This window comes from Cherax quadricarinatus, chromosome 46 (assembly GCF_038502225.1).
Source record: "Cherax quadricarinatus isolate ZL_2023a chromosome 46, ASM3850222v1, whole genome shotgun sequence".
Lineage (NCBI taxonomy): Eukaryota > Metazoa > Arthropoda > Malacostraca > Decapoda > Parastacidae > Cherax > Cherax quadricarinatus.
Window position 1 is genome coordinate 1,195,453 of NC_091337.1, and position 25,657 is coordinate 1,221,109.

At 41.5% G+C, this 25,657-nt stretch overlaps 1 protein-coding gene across 4 annotated transcripts in view; it reads left to right on the forward strand.

Moving 5' to 3' along the window:
* LOC128696639 (tetratricopeptide repeat protein 28) overlaps positions 1 to 25,657 on the forward strand; it is a 476,495-nt gene that overhangs the window by 56,212 nt on the left and 394,626 nt on the right. For all 4 annotated transcript variants that reach the window (XM_070094432.1, XM_070094429.1, XM_070094431.1 and 1 more), the window contains one exon: positions 19,698 to 19,952. In XM_070094432.1, coding sequence (XP_069950533.1) covers positions 19,698 to 19,952 — 255 coding nt within the window. The remainder of the gene's footprint in view (positions 1 to 19,697; positions 19,953 to 25,657) is intronic.

Below are 25,657 nucleotides of genomic sequence, written 5' to 3' on the forward strand. Positions count from 1 at the left end.
ACGCTTTACATATACTCTACTACCTGTTTTCATAATTCATTGAGATTGTCGTCTTGCCTCTCGTCGTGTTTGCCCCACTCGCTTCTAGTAACATATTTACTATTGCTATTGCCTGTTGCTATTTATCTCCTATTTTGTAATTACATATTTGCAGTTACTTGCAGCTGTAGGAGCACAGCTATGCTCGTGGTTTTTGTATTTGCTGGGAGCCTCTCTCTCTCTCTCTCTCTCTCTCTCTTTCTCAGCAATAATGGGTTTTGTTGGAGATGAACGATGCTTTGTCATTGACGATGGGGTTGGGAAACCACAACTGTTGGAGCACTGTTACATTTTCTGAAAGGCACTGTATTTCCATCGTTAAGATTCCACGCGTGTCTGAACGTTCCTTTATTAAATTAACTGCATTTTGTTCGTGAGGGCAATAGTAAATATTAGTTTTCATAGTGTTTCGTTCCCCTCGTAAATTTTCTTAACCGGATTTCATCCACAACTAGAAGTAGGTGGTTGAAGCTTAGCACTGGTAGTTCCTTCAGCTCACAACCAGTGGACCCGGGTTCAATTACTGGCGGGTGACGACACACAAGCAGAGTTCCTTACACCTTTTGTCCTTGTCCATGTTCTCCTAGCAGTAAATAGGTACTTGGTTGTTAACTGATTGTTGGTGGTGGAATCCTGGGGAGGTGGAAGTATATCAGAGCTGGGCGTTGAAATGAGCTGAGCCATCAAGACAGTTCTTAGACTGTAAATTCAGTGATGTTACAACCAGTAATCAGGATTTATTCATACTCGAAGAAAGCAGCTGCTATCCAACGTTTATATTCCAGCAGTGTTGTAATGTTGTCATTATATATGCATAATATACTGGCTGTTTGAAGGGACATCTAAGCTGTCGTATCTGAGCGCCTCTGCAAAGACAGTGATTATGTATGAACGATGGTGAAAGTTTTTTCTTTCTTTTTTGGGTTTTTCTTTTTCGGCCACTTTGTCTCTGTGGGAAACGGCCTATGTGTTAAAAAAATATATTATAATACTTGCCTACTTGGCAAGTAGAAATACAAGTTAATTTGAAACTTACAGGCATTGAGAACAAAAAGGCACAATACCTTGACTGGAACAATACACAAATAACCAGCACATAGGAGAGACGTCTTGGTCAGACTTGGACCATTTTCAAAGTTACACTAACATAAAGGAGAGAAGGAGCCAGTATATATAGGCAAGCTTTTAGTATTTTAGTTTTTAATTTCATCTTCAACGTATGGATTAATTGACTTGGACATTGCAGTGATGTAATATGGATGCTAAACACAAGTCATCATTTGGCCAGCATGACAACACTAGCGTAGTGAAGCATACCTGAACCACTCATGCAGTATTTATATGATGATTGGCGAGTGGAGAGTAGTTGTGTTAAACTACATTACTGAAATGAAAAGTTGTCACTTGAGGGCACTGCCTGTTCATATATGGGACACCTCTCAGGACACTCACCGCCATATGCAAAATCATTAATAGGCCCCTCAGGAAACTCGAGCAGTACCTTAAACATCATTCCTGGGTCTCTCAATAAACTCACAATAACTAAAACATCATTCCTGGGTCTCTCAATAAACTCACAATAACTAAAACATCATTCCTGGGTCTCTCAATAAACTCACAATAACTAAAACATCATTCCTGGGTCTCTCAATAAACTCACAATAACTAAAACATCATTCCTGGGTTTCTCAACAAACTCACAATAACTAAAACATCATTCTTGGATTTCTCAGCAAACTCACAATAACTAAAACATCATTCCTGGGTTTCTCAACAAACCCACAATAACTAAAACGTCATTCATGGGTCTCTTAACAAACTCACAATAACTAAAACATCATTCTTGGGTTTCTCAACAAACTCACAATAACAAAAACATCATTCCTGGGTTTCTCAGCAAACTCACAATAACTAAAACATCATTCCTGGGTTTCTCAACAAACCCACAATAACTAAAACGTCATTCTTGGGTCTCTTAACAAACTCACAATAACTAAAACATCATTCTTGGGTTTCTCAACAAACCACAATAACTAAAACATCATTCCTGGGTTTCTCAACAAACTCACAATAACTAAAGCATCATTCCTGGGTCTCTCAACAAACTCACAATAACTAAAACATCATTCCTGGGTTTCTCAACAAACTCACAATAACTAAAACATCATTCCTGGGTTTCTCAATAAACTCACAATAACTAAAACATCATTCCTGGTTTCTCAACAAACTCACAATAACTAAAGCATAATTCTTGGGTCTCAACAAACTCACAATAACTAAAACATCATTCCTGGGTCTCTCAACAAACTCACAATAACTAAAATATAATTCTTGGGTCTCTCAACAAACTCACAATAACTAAAACATCATTCCTGGGTCTCTCAACAAACTCACAATAACTAAAATATAATTCTTGGGTCTCAACAAACTCACAATAACTAAAACATCATTCCTGGGTCTCGCAACAAACTCACAATAACTAAAACATCATTCCTGGGTTTCTCAATAAACTCAAAATAACTAAAACATCATTCCTGGGTTTCTCAATAAACTCACAATAACTAAAACATCATTCCTGGGTTTCTCAATAAACTCACAATAACTAAAACATCATTCCTGGGTTTCTCAATAAACTCACAATAACTAAAACATCATTCCTGGGTCTCGCAACAAACTCACAATAACTAAAACATCATTCCTGGGTTTCTCAATAAACTCAAAATAACTAAAACATCATTCCTGGGTTTCTCAATAAACTCACAATAACTAAAACATCATTCCTGGGTCTCGCAACAAACTCACAATAACTAAAACATCATTCCTGGGTTTCTCAATAAACTCACAATAACTAAAACATTATTCCTGGGTTTCTCAATAAACTCACACAATAACTAAAGCATTATTCTTCTTGGACATTGGTTTGTTTGACCATAAAACATTTTTGTCGTAATAACTAACAGAAAGTGCTTCTTTTTTTCCTATATTCTCTCTTACCTTCATTCCATTTTTCATACCCTCTTGTTTTCTGTCCTCACTCCCATCTTCCAGTTGCCCTCTTCTCTCTTACCCTCCTCCTGCCCTGCTACGTCGCTTTCGTTTTCTCTCTGAACATAAGACTTGAACCAGTTATTTTTATGAGTCCTTCAATGTGATCGGATGCTGAAAAAATTGTTTACTGAATCTAAACTGGTGACCAGGTGCTTGTGCGTGTGTGTGTATGTGTGTGTTTGTGTGTGTATGTTTATTTGTATGTCTGTTTGTGTGTGTGAGTGTGCGCGTGTGTATGTGTGTGTGTGTTGATCTTTGATTAGGTAGTAGACTGATAGACAGTAGCCATCCAGAGAGGACCCACTCTTCTAACACGTGTAGAATGGAAACACGTTAAATATTTTTCACTCTTGCAAGATTACTGGTGTTTTCTTTCTGTTTTATGAGCACGTAGGATGACAAGTAATTCTTACAGAGTTTAAGTAGTAAATTTCTCTATACATTTGCTGTAGGACCGACCCGGGATTATCGCTTCAAGTTAATTATATAAACTGAGATCCCGTTGCTATTATTATTATTATGTGGAAATCAAGTCTAATTCACTTCCCTTGTGATGTCCTACAAGTTTTTGTTCATTTCTTCCCACACTTTGTCTTTTTTTCCACGAGTGTGTCCTTTTTCTTTCCTTGGCAATATTGTTTGAGCTTGGTGTATCCATTATTATTATTATTATTATTATTATTATTATTATTATTATTATTATTATTATAACCATGGGCGAGCGCTAAACCCGTAGGGATTATACAGCGCCTGTGGGGGGATTTCAAGGTATTCAGGCTCAATTCAGGGAACTGGAGCACAGATCCAGTTCCCTAGATCAAGAGCCCCTCACCAGCATCAAGGAACCTCCATTGAGGGGGGGTGGTATATCCATTGATTATTCTCATGGTAGCCTCGTTCTTGGTGAAAGTTTGTTTCTAAATATTTTCATTTTCCATTCTCCTTTCTTCCATACCATACTTCAAAACTGGTTGAAATCTTGTGTTTTCTTTCTCCTACCTGTTTTCTTTTGGGATAAATGTATTTGTTACGTTAGCGCGACTGGTTGATAATATTAATCATTTCTCGTGGTCTCCGCCCTACGAGCTTCCCCTTCCTTTTGTATTATGGTTAAGAATCATTAATCACTATATGTGATTACCTGTCTGTAGGTACAGGAGCAGAGCCACGTGTGGTGGAGTGTCTCCAGCGTTTAGCTTGTCATAATAACAGTTTAAAATTTCCCGTGATTGTAGCACACCCTATCTTCTCTTAGATCCAGTTCCAACAGTCAAGCACTGCACAAACTACTTATTTTTGGACTTTATTCCAGCGGTCTACCGCATTATTTATCAAAAAATATTTTTGGGCGTTCGTTTCTGCTGTATTCTCGCATTAAATTTGTGGCTTCCTGTTCTCGCAGTTCAGGGTGCTAAAATGTATCTTTTCTTTTTTCTAGTATTATTTTTATGTTCTTGCATGTTATATCTCTCTTTTTACTCGTATTATAATATCAATGAGCATTTCTATATTTTTATGCTATTGAACATGTTTCCAACTGTTCCACTACTCACGAGTTAAAATTTTCTGTTGCTAAAACACACCAGGTAACTTCAAGACGGTCTGTTATTCCTTGTACCTTTCTATATCTGTACGGCACTCGTATCCTTGATGAATATACGGTCAAATTTCTCGGCATTCTGTTGGATGCCGAGTGTCCTGGAAGCCTCGCGTGATCTTCTTGAAAGCTGCTTTTCGTAGCCGCCTAAAGTTTCTTGAAACTCCAGCTCGTCTTTCTTGGGGGCTGATGGATGAACCATTCCTCACCTTCACTGAACCCTGATCTCATTTAAACTTGACTACGGCCTTCTTCTCTTTCTGCTCTTGATCTCGTTCATCATCAAGGGTCACGCTTATGTCTTGCGGCTTTTCGATCTTTCCCAGTCGAGAGCCTAAATACAGAGGTAAACGCCCCGTCTTTAAAAGATCGTCGCAGTGTTCATTATCTTCAATATTTTATTGGCTTCAAGCCCTTCACGACCCTTCCACGTATAGAATGCTATATTATAATAATAGGGCTAACGTGTTTAATCGTCGCTCCTGTTTATTACGCCCCTTCTCTCTTCGTATTCGGTCTCTCATGACTTCCATTAATTTACCTCCTCTTTATGCTCACCCTTCATCTTAACCCCCTTGGAAGGTTCCAAAGATGCATCATTGCTCTTCCCCACTTCCATATGCAGAAGCTTACTTGCCTCCTACAACTTTATTTTTACTCTTTCTTGATCACTTCCCATCTCACTCTCATGTTACTGCATTGTACACTGATGGCTCTAAATCCCACGATGATGTCGGATATGCAGCTGTTTTGCCTGAATGTATCATCAGAGGTCATTTATTAGAATTGGCTACTATTCTCACTGGGAAGTTAGGTGCAATTTTCACTGCTATCATCCGCATTACGACTATGTCCGCCTCGCCATTCGTAGTCGTTGCAGACTCCCAAAGTGCGTTACAAGTTATCCAGGAATTCGACTCCTCTCATCCCATTGTCCTTCGTATACAGCTTTAGTTATGTCGTAGTTCCTGTAAGCTCAAAGATGTCGCATTTTGCTAGGTTCCTAAGCATGACGATGTTCAGGGCAATAAACATGCAGATTCAGCCTCTTGGTCAGCTATTCAAGACCTCCATAGGGATATTCCTTACAATGACTCTTTTTCAGTGTTCTCTCACCACATCTGCAACTGCTGGCAACAACACTGGTCTACATTGGACCACAACACATTGTTTTCTGTTAAACCACGTTAAGGATTCTGACCATCTTTCCGCCGTTGTCGGGTTAGGAAGACTTCGCTCTCACGCTTACGACACGCATGACTTACAGGTATCATGGATAACAACCGGCACCACTCTGTGAGGACTGTCAGGTCGCACTGATAGTTCAGCATACCCTAATAGATTGTCCTGCTTATCAGAGTGCATGCAGGATAGACTCCCAACATCTGAACCGCCCCAGCACACTCACCCTCACTGACTTCCTGCCTGAAAGTCCCACCATTGACGCAGACTATGTGACTTTAACTAAAACTTACCTATTACACCAACTTTGATTTCAACTTTACTTGCGCTAATCTCCAACCCCACGAGCCCCTAAATTTACACATTCCCACATCTCGCTCATTCTTAACCTTTGCACGTTCTTACTTTCACACATCCCTCCCCATAGTGTTGCACGACCCTTAGGGGTTTAGTGATTAATCATTGATGATGATGATGATGATAAAAATAATAATAATAATAATAATATTATTATTATTATTATTATTATTATTATTATTATTATTATTATTATTATTATTATTATTATTATTATTACAGCCTTGACAGTCATACTGAAGCATGTCTTCGCCTTTTCTACTTTATCTGTACGTGTTTTCTGATGTTCATATTTCAGCTTTAGTGTAACGTACATTAACGGTTTTCTCAATAATTCACTATCCACACTTGTTTACGTGTACTTGCCTGGTTTTCTCCAAGTCGTGTTTGTTTATGTTCATTCATCACACCTGAGCCAGCCCTTTATAAAAGACTTTCTTTACTCATTTCTACCCCTCACGGCCTTACGTACCTACTCTCCATCGTCTATTTATTCCACTGCACCTGAGATTGTATTTTTATAGCTGCAGTGGTGCATCTTGGTGTTTAGTTTCCATCTATTCTCCCTGGATCTTCACATCTCAGACACCCTTCTTCTGTCTTAATTTTTTTTCTAATAACATAAGGAGTTTGTACGTCCCGTCTATTGTTGCTGCTCCTCTCTTCTGGCTTGTTAGTCTGGGATTCACGTCTCACCTTGCAGTCCGTCCCACTCAGTTCCGGTACCAGTTTTCTCACATTCCCTTGCATTTTTGATCAGGTGGATGTGTACGCGTGCGGGTTTTTTTTTTCATACGAGTTTATGTTCATTTGTATTCAGCCATGTAAATATGCGAGGGTGAATGCATGAGCACATGAGGGCGCATTCTGCGCACTGAAGTGGATTCGTGCATGTTTCTGTAAAAAAGTGCGTCTATGTGTGATTGCATGCCTCTTCAAAGCGTCCAGGTGCTTGTTTGAACTTGGGCGTGTCTACCGCCGGTCCAAATGTCAAACATAATGACACCTTGTGCGACGCGGGATTTCGTAAATTTATCGTCGCACCTGCATGACCGAGATGACTTAGGCTTGAAACACCTGACACGTGAACGAAACACACACACACACACACACACACACACACACACACACACACACACACACACACACACACACACACACACACACACACACACACACACACACACGCGCGCGCGCGCGCGCGCGCGCACGCACGCTCACTCATTCTCCCCACCACTACCACCCGTATTTCAGGATTTCTAATAAAGGGTTATTCACGACCCTATATACCACACATGTAAGGTTCATCTTAGAATATGGAACACCAACTTGTAACTCACGCCTGTTAAATTATGTGGAGAAAATGGAGAGGTTTAGAGTGAGAGTAGAACTGGAGCTAATAGAACTTTGGTATTATGTGATGGAAAATGTAGACCTGACCCTGTAAATGTGGGCGTACAGTATAGTGTATTATAGATGCTACAATTAACATATTCAACATCTACGATTGATAGCTTATTATTATTTTCCTTATTCACTGTGCATGTAATATTTGTGTTTAATAATTATTGATAATGCTAGCTTTCTTGGTACAGTACATACAACGTAAACCCAGATTTACAGGGATGGGTGTGTACCTTTTATCTCTATTACAGCTTATGAAGGATGCTATAAACACTTTACTCCTTAGTTGCTACTTGCTGCGTTCCACTTAATTTTTATTTGATAGCGAAATGTAAATTTGAGAGGCACTGGTCTTAAATTTGCACACGGTTATTTCAGGTTAATTACCCTCTTCTCAATTGTACTGTAGCAGTTCACGTGTTTTAATTGTATATACATATATATTACTGGTTAAAAGGAGTAATCCGTATGATCAGTTTCTTTCTAGTAATCTGTCACTGACTCCTTCCTGAGTAACTTGTGTTACTCAGGAATTGGTGATATTGTTGGCTCACTGTGACTCTTGGTAATTATGTTCCCGGCTGAAGAATAAGAGGGACCAGGGAGGCGTTACTCTTCTTGGAATCGCCGCTGCACAGTCACATTCTGACTTGCTGTTGGGCAGCGTTTGATCTGGTATGTGTGAGGTATTTTGGTAGCGAGGTGGGTTGGTGGTACCAGGTATTTTACTATTCCCTCTGGTATGAGGTATTTTGGTGGAAGTTTTGGGGTCTCTTAGATTGTTTTTTGATACGTATTTTGATGGTAATATCTTCTCTGCATACGTTAGTATATTTCTTATTCTTGATGTTTAAAGCCCTGCTAAATAGTATTTAATGGTTATGATTATAAGGTAAGGTAGCGGAAGGCCTCGGCAAGACGACTTAAAGCTCCAGCTGTGGGTCATCATATGACTAAGACCCGCGTCAGGAAACACTGGTCTTGTTTCCTGACGAACCTTACCTAACCTAAGTTGCTAAATATTTTCGTTTTGGTTTCATTTATTTTTCATGATTTTCTAATCAGTCTCTACTGTTAAAAGGGGGGGAGGACCCCTGTTTTTAAGATATTTTTTTTAAATATTGTTTTTTATTATTTAAAAATTAGCCTTTTAATTACTTCAGGGCAACAATTTTATCTGTTTCAAAATGGCTGTTGCTGTTTTGGAAAATTTAGCGGAGACTGTTTTAATAATAAGTAATTATTAAAAAAAAATTAGGCGAAATTGGTAAAATATAATATGGATATAATAATTATGTGGATTGAAGCATTTCTCGTAAGATATGGATGTTACGTCAGTAAAATTGCCGTAAGAGTTCTCAAGATTTAATAACTGAATATCTTAAGGTCAGTTATTCATATAGCTAACGTGCATAATTTTTTCTTATTGGAGACCTATATTAAATAACTATCTTCAAAATTATATTTTGGCATTTCCAAAAAATAATTTTTCTATTGATATATACATTTATGTATTAAATTAGAATATACGTCCGTACATAGTGATAATAGATTCACAGTGTTATAGGTTTGAAACGAAAGCCTCTGCCAAAAAAAAATCCTTCTTAGGATTTTTTTCAGTATCATGCAATTGGATGGAAAGTCCTGCCCTGTTGATGACATTAATGTCTTGAATTTTTTTCAATAAAATAAGTAAAACTGTGACTTATTTAACAAATTGCTCTCAGCACTCGGCCTCTCGCTATTCTTTATTATTTTCTGTTTTATTTGATCAGACTTTTTCTTTATTCTTTGCTGAATGCAATTCTTGTCCATTTTACCTGTATCCCTGATACTTCTGTGTTGTGATCATGTCTCTTTCATGTACTAAGTCAGCATCTTGTTACGCTGCGTCCAGCTGACTTCACAGATGCACTACAAGGTGACTATACCAGGGTGCATCTCCGTGACTGACAGCTTCAAAGTTCAAGGTTAATAATGAGCCAAATGTCAAAATGGAGGATAAAATGCTTTCTGCGCCTGCGATGCTTCTCTTGTGACGAACGTGATCCCAAGTAATACTTCAAGACGTCAGTATATAGTATAATGGACTCTTATCCGATGTAACATTTCAAGACGTCAGTGTATTTTGTGAGAAACTGTCTGACAGACTGCTTCTGTATGTCAATATCTCGTGTGTCGGGTTGTATACCATCTACCGCTTCAAGATGTCTGTATGTGTATCAGGTAGTGAGTTACTGGTTAACCGTCCCTTGAAATTAATGGAACGTCACCCTATGATATGGTTGAAATTGACTCTTGTTATTGGATTTTGGAAGACCCATCACTGAAATTATATCCATTGTTGCCGGAATGTTGCTCATTTCCCCTCCAGGGTCGCACACCCACAAACTCTTAATACTCCCATTGTAATATAATATAATATTTCAAGAGTCACCCTGCTGAGTACACACACACACACACACACACACACACACACACACACACACACACACACACACACACACACACACACACACACACACACGTAGCTTTAAGATGAGGTACGTTAAGGTTCTTGGAGCAGGGAGAGAGTGGACGTAGTAGCGACTAGCGAAGAGGCGAGGCCAGGAACTATGACTCGACCCCTGTAACTACACACACACACGTAGCTAGACCGTCTCTGCTTCAATATCAGTAATACCCCAGAATATTAAGCTGTGCTTTGGAATGTGATCTCGTGTTAGTCTGCGACTCAATTTCACCGCAGTTTAAAGTTTACTTTGAGTCGTGTTTCTCATGCGCAACAAAACGCCACCCACTGTGATCTTCAACGTGTCCGGAATCGCCGGAGAATACATGAATTTCGTTGGAATGTGTCCTGGGACGTGCAGTAATCTAGTGGTCTCGCTACCATGTGTCCTGGAACATAATGTTGTACCCTCACTGGCATGTATCTTGGAACGTGGAGTAATTTAATCACTCTGCTGGAATATGTCCTGGAACTTAAATTATAGTACTCTCACTGGAATGTGTCCTGGAACGTGGAGTAATTCATTGGCCTCACTGGAATGTGTCCTGGAACGTGGAGTAATTCAGTGGTCTCGCTCATTCCACCCTGAAGGCTTCAACACGGTCTTTGGGTCCTCTGCGGCCCAGCCTGGGACTGTGGGGAGGGGTTTGGAGGGAGAAATGTGAGGTTGGGAGAAGGGTAGGAGGGAGGAGAAAAGATGAGGGGGATGAACAAATAGATTGGAGGGTAGAAATGAGGTGGGATGGATGGACATAAGGGTGGGATAGAGGCAGGAAGAAAAAGAAAAGAACATTGGAAAGTGGGAGATGAGGCGCGATAAGAGGAGCAATGGGAATTGAGAAGGGGAGGAAAAGAAGAGAGGAACAGTGGAAAGAAAGTGAAAGAGAAGAAAGCTTGTGAAGGTTTGCAAAATAAGACGAAGGTGGAAGGGATGAGCGTATTAAAGAGAGGAGAAGGAAATGATAAAGATGAGACAACGAAATAAAAATTGGAAGAGCAAGAGACACTAAACGTAGTAAGAGGACAGATATAAGAAACACGGAAATGGAAAAAATGTGGACGTGGAAAGAGGAACTGGAGAAGGGTCAGGTGACTGGGGAACTAGGAAAAAGGGCGGTGAATGAGGAAATAGTGACCTGAAAAAAAACAGTGAGTGTAAATCTCCACATACGGGAAAAGGGGATAGCGATTACCTGGAGAAATGTGGGGATGATGATGATGTTTATTACGAAACTCGACCAGTGTTGAGTGTGATGTGGTCAGTGTGTGGTAAGAGGTATTTCCTGATATATGTAGTGTCTTGTGTGGTGTGTGGGAGATTACCTTTTTTTGATTACTTATTTGCAGTTACAAGAGTAGAGCTGTGTTCATGGTGTTCCATCTTCAGTGTTGCGTCATACAGATTATTCACGTTTTTAGTAGTTAGAGAAGTTGTTAGTCTTTCACTATGTATCGCCTGAGTGAGTTTTGTCTGTGCTCACCAAGTTGCACTCGCCGAGTTTTGTTTTTGGGGGTCGAGACTCGGCTCCCGGCCCCACTTCTTAGAATACTTTCGTAAGAATCACTAATTTTCGGCCACGTGGGCCTTATCGTATCTGCTCTTGATGCTGCGTATTGAGTTTCCCTCAACAAATCTTCATTAAAGTCATTTCATTTTTTCAGTCACCATGAGACTAAAGAGATACTTCCTTAGTTTTATGGACCATCTTGTTTTCAGCTTTTACACGGTCCTCTTAATTCTACATAGTCCTCTTAACTCGGTCTGTCTTTATCACTTCTATGAATTCCTGTCAAAATTTGGTATGTCGTAATCGTGTCTAACATTGTCATTCTCATATTTGTAGCTTCTATCCGAAAAATGTTGTGGTCGTCGTCTGGTCTACCCTCACCTCCAAATCTCATGACCTAGTATTTATTTAGGTTGACCTCTAGACGCTACTTGTTTGTCGCATACCTGCAGTCTGTTGAGGCCTCCCTGGAGTTTATCTCTGTCCTCTCCTCCTCTTCTTCTTATTATTTTGTCACCAGTAAACAGAAACACACATGACTCGATTCCATCTGGTTAGGCTTCACCAATATTAGGAGCAGTAGCGGTCCTAATACAGATCCTTGTGGGATCCTACTCGTTAGTCTCTCTCATTCTGATATCTTGTCTCCGATTGTTTATCTCTGCCTTAGGTACACTCTGACTTTCCGTGTTCCTCAATTTCTGGACTAATCTCTGGTGTGGTAATGTAAAAAAAAAAAAATGCTTTCGTTAAGTTCAAGAAGTTGCATTCCGCCCATCCCTGTCTTTCTTTTTTTAAGTCTGTTAATGTAATAGAGCTCCAGAAAGTTTGTTTTCTATCTCCGTGCAAGGAAGCTTCTCTCCACCGTCCGTAATATCCTTTTCCTTGGAATCTTCTTAGCACTTTTGACAGTATACATGTTAAAGACCAGTCCATGACCAGGCCTCGACCAGTCCATGACCAGGCCTCGACCAGTCCATGACCAGGCCTCGACCAGTCCATGACCAGGCCTCGACCAGTCCATGACCAGGCCTCGACCAGTCCATGACCAGGCCTCGACCAGTCCATGACCAGGCCTGGCTTAGATCAGGGACTAACTCATCGATAAGAAACAGCGCTAGAAGTGAAATTCCTCAGAGATCATGCTTTGGCTCAGCCTTTTTATTCCTAGTATACAGAAATGATCTATTAACAAGTAACATTTAAAATTGGAAAGTTTGCAGACGACAAAAAAATATGGGAACTTGAAAATTGGTGGCCCGGTGGCCTGGTGGCTAAAGCTCCCGCTTCACACACGGAGGGCCCGGGTTCGATTCCCGGCGGGTGGAAACATTTCGACACGTTTCCTTACACCTGTTGTCCTGTTCACCTAGCAGCAAATAGGTACCTGGGTGTTAGTCGACTGGTGTGGGTGGCATCCTGGGGGACAAGATTAAGGACCCCAATGGAAATAAGTTAGACAGTCCTCGATGACGCACTGACTTTCTTGGGTTATCCTGGGTGGCTAACCCTCCAGGATTAAAAATCCGAACGAAATCCTATCTTATCTTATCTTACCAACATTCTAAGTACTGAAAAGTACTTGGACAAGCTCTGTCTATGAAGAAAAATGTCAACTTTACCACTGAGAAACGGTGATGCTTATCCATGTGAAACACAAATATAATGTGTGGCAATCACTAGCCTAGACTAAGGACCAGAAGGACTTTAGCACTGACCAAAAATATTGTAAACATTGTCTGACTTCGAGCAAGAATGTCATCAGAATGCTTAGCTTCTTAGCTAGAAATTTCAATTAGAAAAAAACTGAAACAAAACTAAAACTTAAAACCCACTTACCAGACCTCACCTTGAATTTACTGACCAAATTTGGTTTTCATTTATATGAAAGAGGAAGATAAGCTAGACAAGGTGCAAAGAACACCAGTAAATCTCGTGTCTTCATTAAACTTATAAAGAAACTCGGAAGTGCTGACTGTTTCGAGTAAAAAAAAAAATGGAGACGTACGAGATCTCATTCATATCTGTAAGATAATTAACGAATCTGAGACATACGTGAAAAACAACTTGTGGAAAAAATGTAAAATAACAAGAAACAGCGAAATAAAACTCTGTGGCAACATTCTTCTTCTGCAATCATTAAAACATTTTAAGTCCTTTAATAAGCAGTGAATAAGTACTTGGTGAATAATGATTCAAGGAGTTCCAATGAAGGGGCTGGATAGATAGTAGATACAGTGTTGTCTTTGACTGTCTGTGGCTGTCTGTGTCTGTGACTGGCTGACTGTGACTGTCTGTGAATGTCTGTGACTGTCTGTGGCTGTCTGTGTCTGTGACTGGCTGACTGTGACTGTCTGTGACTGTGGCTGTAGTCTGCAATCTTGATGACACTTGAAATACTTCTCTAACACCGATCCACCATTAATTCTCCAGAGCTTCTATGTGCTTGTAGCATTATTATTATTATTATGATTATTATTATTATTATTATTATTATTATTATTATGAGCAGTAGTAGTAATATTAGTAGTTTTAGTAATAATATTAGTAGTGGTAGTAACAGAGGTTATTATTATGGGGAGCGCTAAACCAGTAGGGATTATACAGTGCCTGTTGGGGGGATGGAAGGTATTCAGGTTTAATTCAGGGAACTGGAGCACAGATCCAATGTCCTTGATCAAGAGCCCCTCACCAGCGTCAGGAACCTCCCTTGAGGGGAGTAACAGTAGTAATGTCAGTAGCTTTAGTGGTGGTGGTAGTTGTATTCTACATCCGACAGTCTACATCCACATATCTCGTTACGTTTTTGTCTCTCACTACGGCAGTGTGATGAAGAATGGAGAGAGAGAGAGAGAGAGAGAGAGAGAGAGAGAGAGAGAGAGACTTCTGCTATACTGTCTCCACTTAACTGAAGTACAGGTAGCAACCATCCATGTCTCTATTAAAATACATATTGCAAGACTAGGTAGTCCTCTTCAACAAATAGCCTGTGTGTGTGTGTGTGTGTGTGTGTGTGTGTGTGTGTGTGTGTGTGTGTGTGTGTGTGTGTACATTGAAAAGTCGTCTGGAGTGAGTCTTTCCCATGTACTCCCATGATCGTCGTCTGCCTGGAGATCGCTGCCAACTCAGCAGGTTTTAAAATTATACACTTGATGAGGGAGGATGTTGTATTGTTAAACTGGCTATATTGTCTATCTCCCGTGGCCGGGGAGGGGCCAATTTTGTTATAATTTACTGTGTGAGTTCGTAATTCTTTGTTTTGTTGCTATGTGTATGAAGGTCTTGGAGGGAGAGAGAGAGAGAGAGATAGAGAGAGAGAGAGAGAGAAGGGGGGGGGGTATGAAATGATGGCTATTCGGTGGAAACTGTATAAAATATCGTTAAATCTATTAGGGTGTATAAATAAATTGATTGTTGTTATGACAGGTCATGGTATGATAGTTCAGTGTTAGAAGAGCTACACTGACGTCAAGACATGTATACTGCAACCAAGAAGTAAACTGAATGTTTTACTGGTGGCCATTATAATAATGATTTCTCATAACCAGGATCTCCATACCATTGGCAACAATAAAACCAATAAAATATAATAAGGATACGCTATTACTCTTTGCTGCTATTACTCCTTTTGCTGCTATAGTAATTAATAATAATAGTAATAATAAATAATAATAATGAGAAACTTTAAATCATAATAATCGACCACAGCTTCACTTTGGGTTGTTGTAATTTAGTTCTGCCTCGACGAATTGGCTTTTTAATTTGTTACAGATATCCTGTGTTGGGATGGACCGGGGGCAGGGGAGGGTAGGCTGGCTGTTTGTGTCTGTTGGGATGGACCGGGGGTAGGGGAGGGTAGGTTGGCTGTTTGTGTCTGTTGGGATGGACCGGGGGCAGGGGAGGGTAGGCTGGCTGTTTGTGTCTGTTGGGATGGACCGGGGGAAGGGGAGGGTAGGCTGGCTGTTTGTGTCTGTTGGGATGGACCGGAGGTAGGGGAGGGTAGGCTAGCTGTTTGTGTCTGTGTTGGGATGGACCGGGGGCAGGGGAGGGTTGGCTAGCTGTTTGTGTCTGTGTTGGGATGGACCGGGGGCAGGGGAGGGTAGGCTGGCTGTTTGTGTCTGTGTTGGGATGGACCGGAGGTAGGGGAGGGTAGGCTGGCTGTTTGTGTCTGTTGGGATGGACCGGGGGTAGGGGAGGGTAGGCTGGCTGTTTGTGTCTGTGTTGGGATGGACCGGGGGCAGGGGAGGGTAGGCTGGCTGTTTGTGTCTGTGTTGGGATGGACCGGGGGTAGGGGAGGGTAGGCTGGCTGTTTGTGTCTGTTGGGATGGACCGGGGGTAGGGGAGGGTAGGCTGGCTGTTTGTGTCTGTTGGGATGGACCGGGGGCAGGGGAGGGTAGACTGGCTGTTTGTGTCTGTTGAGATGGACCGGGGGCAGGGGAGGGTAGGCTGGCTGTTTGTGTATGTTGGGATGGACCGGGGGTAGGGGAGGGCTGGCTGTTTGTGTCTGTTGGGATGGACCGGGGGTAGGGGAGGGTAGGCTGGCTGTTTGTGTCTGTTGGGATGGACCGGGGGTAGGGGAGGGTAGGCTGGCTGTTTGTGTCTGTGTTGGGATGGACCGGAGGCAGGGGAGGGTAGGCTGGCTGTTTGTGCCTGTGTTGGGATGGACCGGGAGTAGGGGAGGGTAGGCTGGCTGTGTGTGTCTGTTGGGATGGACCGGGGGCAGGGGAGGGTAGGCTGGCTGTTTGTGTCTGTGTTGGGATGGACCGGAGGCAGGGGAGGGTAGGCTGGCTGTTTGTGTCTGTGTTGGGATGGACCGGGGGCAGGGGAGGGTAGGCTAGCTGTTTGTGTCTCTGTTGGGATGGACCGGGGGCAGGGGAGGGTAGGCTAGCTGTTTGTGTCTCTGTTGGGATGGACCTGAGGCAGCGGAGTAGCTTCTTCAGTTCAACGGTGAAAGATGAAGAGGAGAATGAGGTAATCAGTCCTTCAGCCTGGAGTCAATGTGCTCCGTCCATCAGTCATGAGAAAAGTACAGACAGACATATGCTATACAGACTGTACAAACAGCATATGCTGTCTGTACTTTTCTCAAGATTGATGGATTTGACACATGGACTCCAGGTTAGCTGGCAGAAGTGACCGCTGACTTACTCCTGCTGGTCTGAGTGGTAGCATCTTTGCACACCTCTATTATTACTCCGGTAATGTAAGCTCCTCAACCTGCAATACACAGACCTTTATCCTAAATTTAGATTAAAGGTATAATACTCACAAGTTGATGATAAAAGCAGATGTGCAATACAAGTGTAAGGTAAGATTTATCAGAAAATAGGACAAGTGTTTCCTGACGCGGGTCTTAGTCATATGGTGACCCGCCGCTGGAGCTTTCAGTCATATGACCGAGACCTTCAGCTGGCCTACCGGTCAACCCCTTTAAAAATTATGTGTATTTATGATCAGAAAAGTTTCGCTTGCAAGGTTTTATCATTCTAATACAGAGGTATAAGGATGAGACTTGCAGTGGAAAGTGTTGAAGTTGAAGGCGTGGTCAAATGTGGGTGGGGGCACATTTTATCACAATGAACCTGTAGATGTTGATAGTTTTTTTAACATTTGGCTGCCACCGTCAGCTACTTTTCCTCCATTCAATAAATTTTGTAAACATAAAGCACAAAGACATGGCGTTCAGGAACATAGATATAAATTTATTTGAGAATTATTGAAATGTCTGGTTTATCAAACATATCACTCATGATATTTACATACGTATCCACGAGTGATAATTGTTGGAGTGTAATAAACACTATGTCAGTAATGAGAGAAAACTTATATACGTTTTATTGCCAACATGTTGGTTTTGTCCCTCATCACATCAGTGAATATGCAATCTTCCACAACTAAACATGCTACGTTATAGCTTAGAGCAATACTGTGTTAGTCGTCGAAGTACAAGACAGGTACAGAAGAAAGTTACTAGAAGTAACTGTGAAGCAGCAGAGTTGAAGTATCATACGACACAAGATTAAGGAACGTTGAACATCTGTCCACTTGTTGGTAAATTATTATTTGGAGGAAAGTAACTAAATGTCACAAATTACAAGATAATGAACAAAAAGGCTCAATACCGTGACTGGAACAATACACAAATAACCCGCACATAGGAGAGAGGAGCTTACGACGACGTCTCGGTCCGACTTGGACCATTTATAGTCACACTAACTGATGTGTGATTCTGTAAATGGTCCAAATCGGACCGAAACGTCGTCGTAAGCTCCTCTCTCCTATGTGCGGGTTATTGTAGACAAGATAATATTTGTGTAGCCATTAAGTTACAGTATTGCTGAGATTATATCACTGTTTTAAACGTTATATAATACACGAAAATTACTACAAGAGCAATAAAAGATCTTTTTTTCCCTTTGGTAAAACTGTGATACATCATTAAACAATATGGATAGAATGTGGGTCAGTGAGTGGCACTGCATGTGTCCACACGTCAAGCCTCTGGTCTTACTCAAGCACTCACACACTGAAGTCATTCCACAAATAAATTACATGTACACGTTTTGTTTATCTTTCTTAAACCTACAGTGGCAGGTTGGTGTCGCAACTCCAAGAGTAGAAAGACAGTGTAAAGCTTTTGGAGAGGAGGATAAACACACATTCCCGCACTATGTCTCAAAATGCAGCAGAATACAAGAGTAGACAAGGAAATATACACCAAGAGGTGTATATTTCTCAGCGTAAATGCGCTGAGAATCTGATTCCTATATTCAGGATTAAAGTATTCTTGTCTGGTGATGAGTAGGTTAAATGCAGTCTTAATTATCCTAGTGTAGTCGATAGGCTACACTAGGATGGGAGGTGGTGCCCTATAAGCTCACCCCAGTGGGCAAAATGTAAATAAAAATCTTTCTTCAAAAGAGGGAAGTTTAAAAGCTTCGAGATACACAATATTCGTGAAATTTAAAGTGTCATTATTAACTGTTTTCATTTTTTTCTGTATTACACTACGATGGAAACTGTGTCACTATAAATGAAGAATGTTTCTTTTGCTGACAGAGGTGTAGTTTTAAATCCGCTGAAAACTTATTAAGAGTATTCAGTGATTTGTGTTTGTGGGGATGGGCGGGGAATACCAGCTTCTGATACATCTCTTAAAATATTTGTTTGTGGAACTGGAATCTCGGCTCCTGATCCATCTTTTAAAATGTTTAGACCAACATTACTGGAGTCTTACCTCGTGTACCTAATCAATCTCAAAGCTGTATACAGAATTTATATCCTGCACTTCCCCATCCAACTCATTCCAGGTGAAAAGACACGTAATGGAGAGTAAATCTTTATTGTAGATGACGTTTCACCCAAGTGTTCAGGCGGGAAAAGTCATCTAAAATACAGGATTGCTCTCTGTATTACGTGTCCAGGACACGTAATACTTGTTGACTATCGCCCAAGACAGCATCTCATTTCAGCTCCCAGGACTGTAGTTCTTCATGAGACAACACTAGGCTGACGACCTCACAAATAACTTGCACTCTTCTCTGTTGTAAATGAGACTAAAATTGTTATAATAATTGACCTTCCTGGCATCTCCTCTCTCCCACATGCAATGACCAGTGGCCGGCCTTCATTTTTTTTCCTACATCAGATGACTCTCTTGGAAAGTCGAGGTGTCGCTGGAGGAAACTTTTCAATCTCACTGAATTAGAAGCTATTTTCTACCCTTTGTCAAAGTTTAATAATAATAATAATAATACCTCTGTCACTTAAATGGAAGTTTCTGCATTTATTCCGTCTAAGGCTCTTGGACGTTGTTATGCAAGTTATTAGTCACTATGGAGCTTCTCCTCCCTTGTCTTAAACCTGATACCTCCCATTCTTTAGGCGCTGTATGACCCCCTACGTGCTTAGCGCTTCCCCATGTGTGACTCATTTAATGGTTCAAGTCGGACCAAAATGTGGCCATAAGTTTCGTTCTCCCATGTGCGCCTTATTTGTGTATTCCTCGACAATTATGAGTGAGTGACCACAGTTTCTCTCCTTGATACAGTTGGAGGTTGAAGGCGAGGTTGAGGGCGGCGGGTCGAAGGCTCTGTTTCTGGAAAAGGTTCGTCAGAGTAATGCTGCGTGCCAGTCTGGGGACTTCGAGACAGCGGTGGCCCTCTACACCGAGGCCATCGCTCTCGATCCCCACAACCACATCCTCTACTCCAACCGCTCCGCCGCCCACATCAAGCTCGCCAAGTTCGCCCACGCCCTCCAGGATGCCACCAAGGCGCGGGAGCTCAACCCCAAGTGGCCCAAGGTAGGTGATACATGATATTCACAATATCTTTTTTTTTAAGAGTGTGTACTCACCTGCTCGTCGATGCAGGGGTCAAGCGTCAGCTCCTGGCCCTGCCTTTTAACGTGTGTATTTTAACTAGTCACTAACGGGTCCACATAGTCTCGTGGGCCCTATCAGAACTACTTTTAAATGTGTACCTTATGGAACCTTCCTTCATCATTGTAGTGTGTGTGTGTGTGTGTGTGTGTGTGTGTGTGTGTGTGTGTGTGTGTGTGTGTACTCACCTAATTGTACTCACCTAATTGTGGTTGCAGGGGTCGAGACTAAGCTCCTGGCCCCGCCTCTTCACTGATCGCTGCTGGGTCCTCTCTCTCTCTGCTTCCTGAGCTTTGTCATACCTCTTCTTAAAACTATGTATGGTTCCTGCCTCCACTTCTTCACTTACTAGGCTATTCCACTTGCTGACAACTCTATGACTGAAGAAATACTTCCTAACGTCCCTGTGACTCGTCTGAGTCTTCAGCTTCCAGTTGTGACCCCTTGTCCCTGTGTCCCCTCTCTGGAACATCCTATCTCTGTCCACCTTGTCTATTCCCCGCAGTATCTTGTATGTCGTTATCATGTCTCCCCTGACCCTTCTGTCCTCCAGTGTCGTCAGTCCGATTTCCCTTAACCTTTTCTCGTACGACATTCCCTTGAGCTCTGGGACTAGCCTTGTTGCAAACCTTTGTACTTTCTCTAACTTCTTGACGTGCTTGACCAGGTGTGGGTTCCAGACTGGTGCTGCATACTCCAGTATGGACCAGTGTGTGTGTGTGTGTGTGTGTGTGTGTGTGTGTGTGTGTGTGTGTGTGTGATAGCCTAGTTGAATTTACTTAGTTGTGTTTCCAAGAGTCGAGACCTAGCTCCTGGCCCCGTCTCTTATCTCTTATCAGTCAGCTTCGTCTGGCCTCCATATTACAGGATGGATGTTAATACGCTGAAAAGAAGACAGAGAAGGACGTCTAAGTTAATTCCATGTATTAGAAACCTTAACTACGATAAGTTGTAGAATTAAGTCAGGTGTGATTGAAGTGTACATATGCAGAATATAAATAAATATAGAGGATTTAAATAGCGTTTTGGAAATATCTAACCAAGACGGGACTCGCAGCAATGAATTCAAGTTGGACAAATTTAGATTTAGAAAGGATATATGCAGGTACTGGTTAGGTAGTAGAGTTGTAGATGAGTAGAACAAACTCCCAGGTAGCGTCATAGAGGCAAAAAACTTTGACTGTGTTTAAATATAAGTTGTTGAGGTATATGAGTGGGTGTGAGTTAGGCCTGCCTAGCATGGGCCAGTAGGCCTGCTGCAGTGTTCCTTCATTCTGGTGTTGTATTTAGGTCTGTTGTGACTCCTGAATGGGTCACAATGTATATAATGTATATTGCCTGTTCATATAATTTTATATTGCTTATATTTGCGATAATAGCTAAATCGTAAATATATTGCTTTATATTATTATTTGACTTAGTTATATTATTAGGTAGGATGTAACATTTATATATTATTCAATGCTCTTAGTTCAAGTGTTCAGTAGCTGAAAGCATTGTCTAACTATCGCTCCGCTTGTTTCCCTGCCGGCTTCTCTGTAGTTGCTGGGCAGCAGCAGTCCATGGAGTCACGTGATCAGGGTGGGTGATCATACCTCACCAGGAGTGAGACTCTGCCTGGCCTGCTCTGATTATTGTCGGTTTGACGTGCCTTCCAACAACACAGCCTCTCTAACTCTCCATTGCTGGCCCTTGTTGGAAGATCGTCTCTGTCGCTTTTTTGTTGTTGGTTCTGTGTAACTCTGTTCACAGAACATGGTCTAGACTTAGTGATTTTCGACGTTGTATTGAGGTTGTGTGTCTCATAGACACTGAGAAACTCAGTCCTGAGCTGTAGCTTCTGACATAACTTGTACTGGTATCTGTGTACTGTCACAGTCGGGGATTTTCTTATGCTGAACTTAGATTCAGTAGTGAGTTTTGTGACTTTTGTGGAGGATCTGCAGATAGTCCCTACTTCGTGTCGTTATATTATCTCCTTGTTCCTGATTCTGTGTCGTTGTTGCTTGTTATATTGCTGTTTGGCTTATCAGTCGTTTTATTGTTCAAGCAAGCTGTTCTGATTGCCAGGTTGGTCAAGAAGTCAGTTTATGTGAGGACTATTAGTCAGTCACTGGTTAAGTCTAGTCGAGTCTTGAGATATAACGAACTACTTAGAGCACTTACACACATACACACAAACTTACTTGTATATATTTGTATTATGTTATTAAATGTTAATAATGTACCAGACGGTACTTAAAAGCCATGAAGATGTGATATGTGCCTTCAGCACAATACTACTGTACACGAGAGGAGTGTAGCAACTTGTATCCTATATTATATTCAATTGATTACTATAATTTACTTTGATAATATACGCGTAGATAACTTTATTGTTATTAATAAACTTATTAAATTTTAATTTCTTTAGTTAGTAGCCTACCAGTTGTAATCCTGAAGCACTATTGAATCTTACTAAGTTCTAATGGATAATTGGACCAGGATACTGACTACTTGTTACAAAAACCCAGTAACAGGCTGGATGCTAGAAGGGCAGTCCTTTCTAGTATTCACTGGAGATCTCTATGCTTATTAGATATCCCGTTTTTTTGTAACAAAGTCCGCCATCACCTTTAATCTTATTTGAGCCAGCTGGCCGAGTGGCTTACTCTTTCTTGTTGCTCTTAATAATATTGCTCCGTGTGTGTGTGTCAAGTTTAAGGCTAACTCACTAATTTCCTTTCTTGATGTTCATATCTACCCTTGTGTGATAGTTTTTTCCTTTTTCCCCTCTACCGCAACACTGTGCACACTGGCATCTGTCTACCTTCACCTACCTGAAATTTCCACTCTTCGCTGTTCTGTTTCTAGCTTTAGAAAATATTATAGCAACTTCCAGTCTCTGACTTACACCTCGTGAACCTAATACACTTTCTCACACTTCTCCTGCCACTGATACTTCCGCTGTGTTCTCCGTTTCCTGCTTCTCGTACCCTCTCCAATTTATTGTTGAAAGTGGCCGTTTTCTTTCTGACAGACTAGAAACATGAAAGACTTGTTCATTTTGCTGTCACTAACAACGTTCTATTATGTCATGTTAAAGATCCTAGCCATCTTATAAACCGGTTCCCTGCCAAAACTATGTAGTCCTCTTTCAGCCTTCACAGACGCCATCTTTATCGCTTCAGCGGCAAAATCTAATCCTACCACATTTGTCATTGTCAGTTTTGTGGTCTCTAATTTTTCTAACAAGGTGATTAGAAGAGGCTCAGACACAGGCTGTCCCTTTTATGGAAATTTTCGGTGACTGTACCACTTCCTACCGTGTGTGCGTTCATGTGTACCCGCCTGTATGTGGATGCAGGGGTCGATTCACAGCTCCTGGCCCCGTCTCTTCGCTGGAAGCTACTAGGTCTACTCTCTCCCAGCTTCAAGAGCTCTATCGTACTTCTTCTTAAAGCTATATATGGATCCTCCCTCTGCCACTTCACTCTCCAGATTATTTCACTTCCTGACAATTCAGCCTTTGCCTCCCGAGCTTGTACTCCGTCTGCAGTCTTCTTTGACCTTCCACAAGCTTCATAACTTTGCCCCTGATAGGGTTAGGTTCCAGGAACCACTTGTAAGACCATACTTGCAGCCTTTCCAGATCCCTTTGTAATCATTCCTGATCCTCGTCCGCTTGTATTTTTCGCATTAGTTTCACGTCGTCTGGTAACAGGGATATCTCTGACTCTATCCCTTCTGTCATGTCATTCACGAATAAAAGAAACCGCACCGGCCCTAGGACTGACCCATGTGGATTATTATTACAATCAAGGGGGAAGCGCTAAACCCGGAGGATTATACAGCGCCTGGGGGGGGGGGATGTGGAAGGCATTCAGGCTTAATTTGGGGAACTGGAGCACAGATCCAATTCCCTAAATCAAGAGCCCCTCACCAACATCAAGGAACCTTCCTTGAGGGGTGACCCATGTGGAACTCCACTCGTCACATGCACCCATTCCGACACTTCGTCACGGACCATCACTCGTTGTTTCCTTCCTGTCGTTTATGTCTTGATCCATTGTATTGCTTTTCCTGTTATTCCTACTTTCTGTTCTAGCTTTTGTACAAGTCTCTTGTGCGGGACTGTGCCAGAAGCCTTCTTACAGTCCAGGAAAATGCAATCTACCCATCCCGCTCTCTCTCCTGTCTTATTCTGTTAGGTAATTAGGCACATGCATCAAACGTGACATTTTACTGTGACAACGTTTCGCTCTCCAGAAGCTTTGTCAAGCTGTTACAAACAATACGAGGACACAGACGGTATATATATAGGTACCACGTGAGGTGAAAGATAGGTGGTAGTAGTAGCAGCAGTAGTGAAGGTAACTCTAGGTTGCCATGTGATAGTAGGGTTTGTTTTGAGTAGAATTCTAGCTAATACCTCTGAAAATCTTCTGATAATCTTCTCCATAACTTTACATGCTACATATACAAGTGACGCTGGTCTGCAGTTTAACACTGCCTCCTTTCTTAAAAACTGGGATTACATGTCTGTGTGTGTAAGGGGAAAGGTAGACGGTGGTTGTCGAAGGGCATGACCAACGAGTCATGTTAGGGAAGAGGGAGGGAGGGTAGACGGTGGTTGTCAAGAGGAAGTGATCAGCCACTTGTGCTGAGGAAGTGGAAGACTAGACGGTGGTTTTCAGACGGAAGTGACCAACCACACGCCAGCAGGACACACGTACGTAACCAGCTTCATTAGTGGCGGAAGACAAACAAAAAGCTGCGTCGCGTCTTCAAGTTCTTCATTCAGGAACTGAGAATTTTGGCTACGTCTCTTCCGGCCCTTTCTTAATTCAGTTGCATTAGGCAACATTCAAGCAGAAATTTCTCACCATACTGTTAGTATGAAGATTTCATAAATTATATACACTGATGCTTCTAAACAAAGAGTCCACTGGCAAAGCTACATCTGTTCTTGTTAACACTTTACTAGATAAGAAGTGTACCAACCATGTTGAGTTAAATGTAAGAATTAATACCTAGCCTCCTACATTACTGACTGAATTGTTTACCATCCTAATGACACTTAAGTTAATTCATGACTATGAACCTGATTCATTGACTACAACTGACTCTGTCATCACTGAAGACATTTGATTCACATAATGATTCTCACAACATGATCACTTGAGAAACCAGATATAGATATTAAAAATAAGAGAAAGAAATTAACGCACAATTCTTATTGATTCTATCACACGTTGAATTACCGCTACAAAGACAGAACTGATCAGTTAGTTAAAGAAGGCGTTTTGATGGAAAAATTTAATGCAGTCATCGTTTACCTGTGTCAATCATTAGAGATAACATTAAAAAAGAGTAAATAATTAATGAGAATGTCATACATATGCAGTTAAATCCTGTTTTGATCTATAACTCTACTGTAACATGAACGTAGACACGCACATTTACAGGGCAACTTGCGCTGTAAACAAACTGATGTTGTAGTAGACCCCTGGCTGCCTTCAGGAGGGAGCTGGACAAATACCTAAAATCAGTACCCAATCAGCCGGGCTGTGGTTCGATCAGGCTCTGATCCACCGGGAGGCCTGGTGGAGGACTGGGCCGCGGGGGTGTTGACCCCCGGAACATCC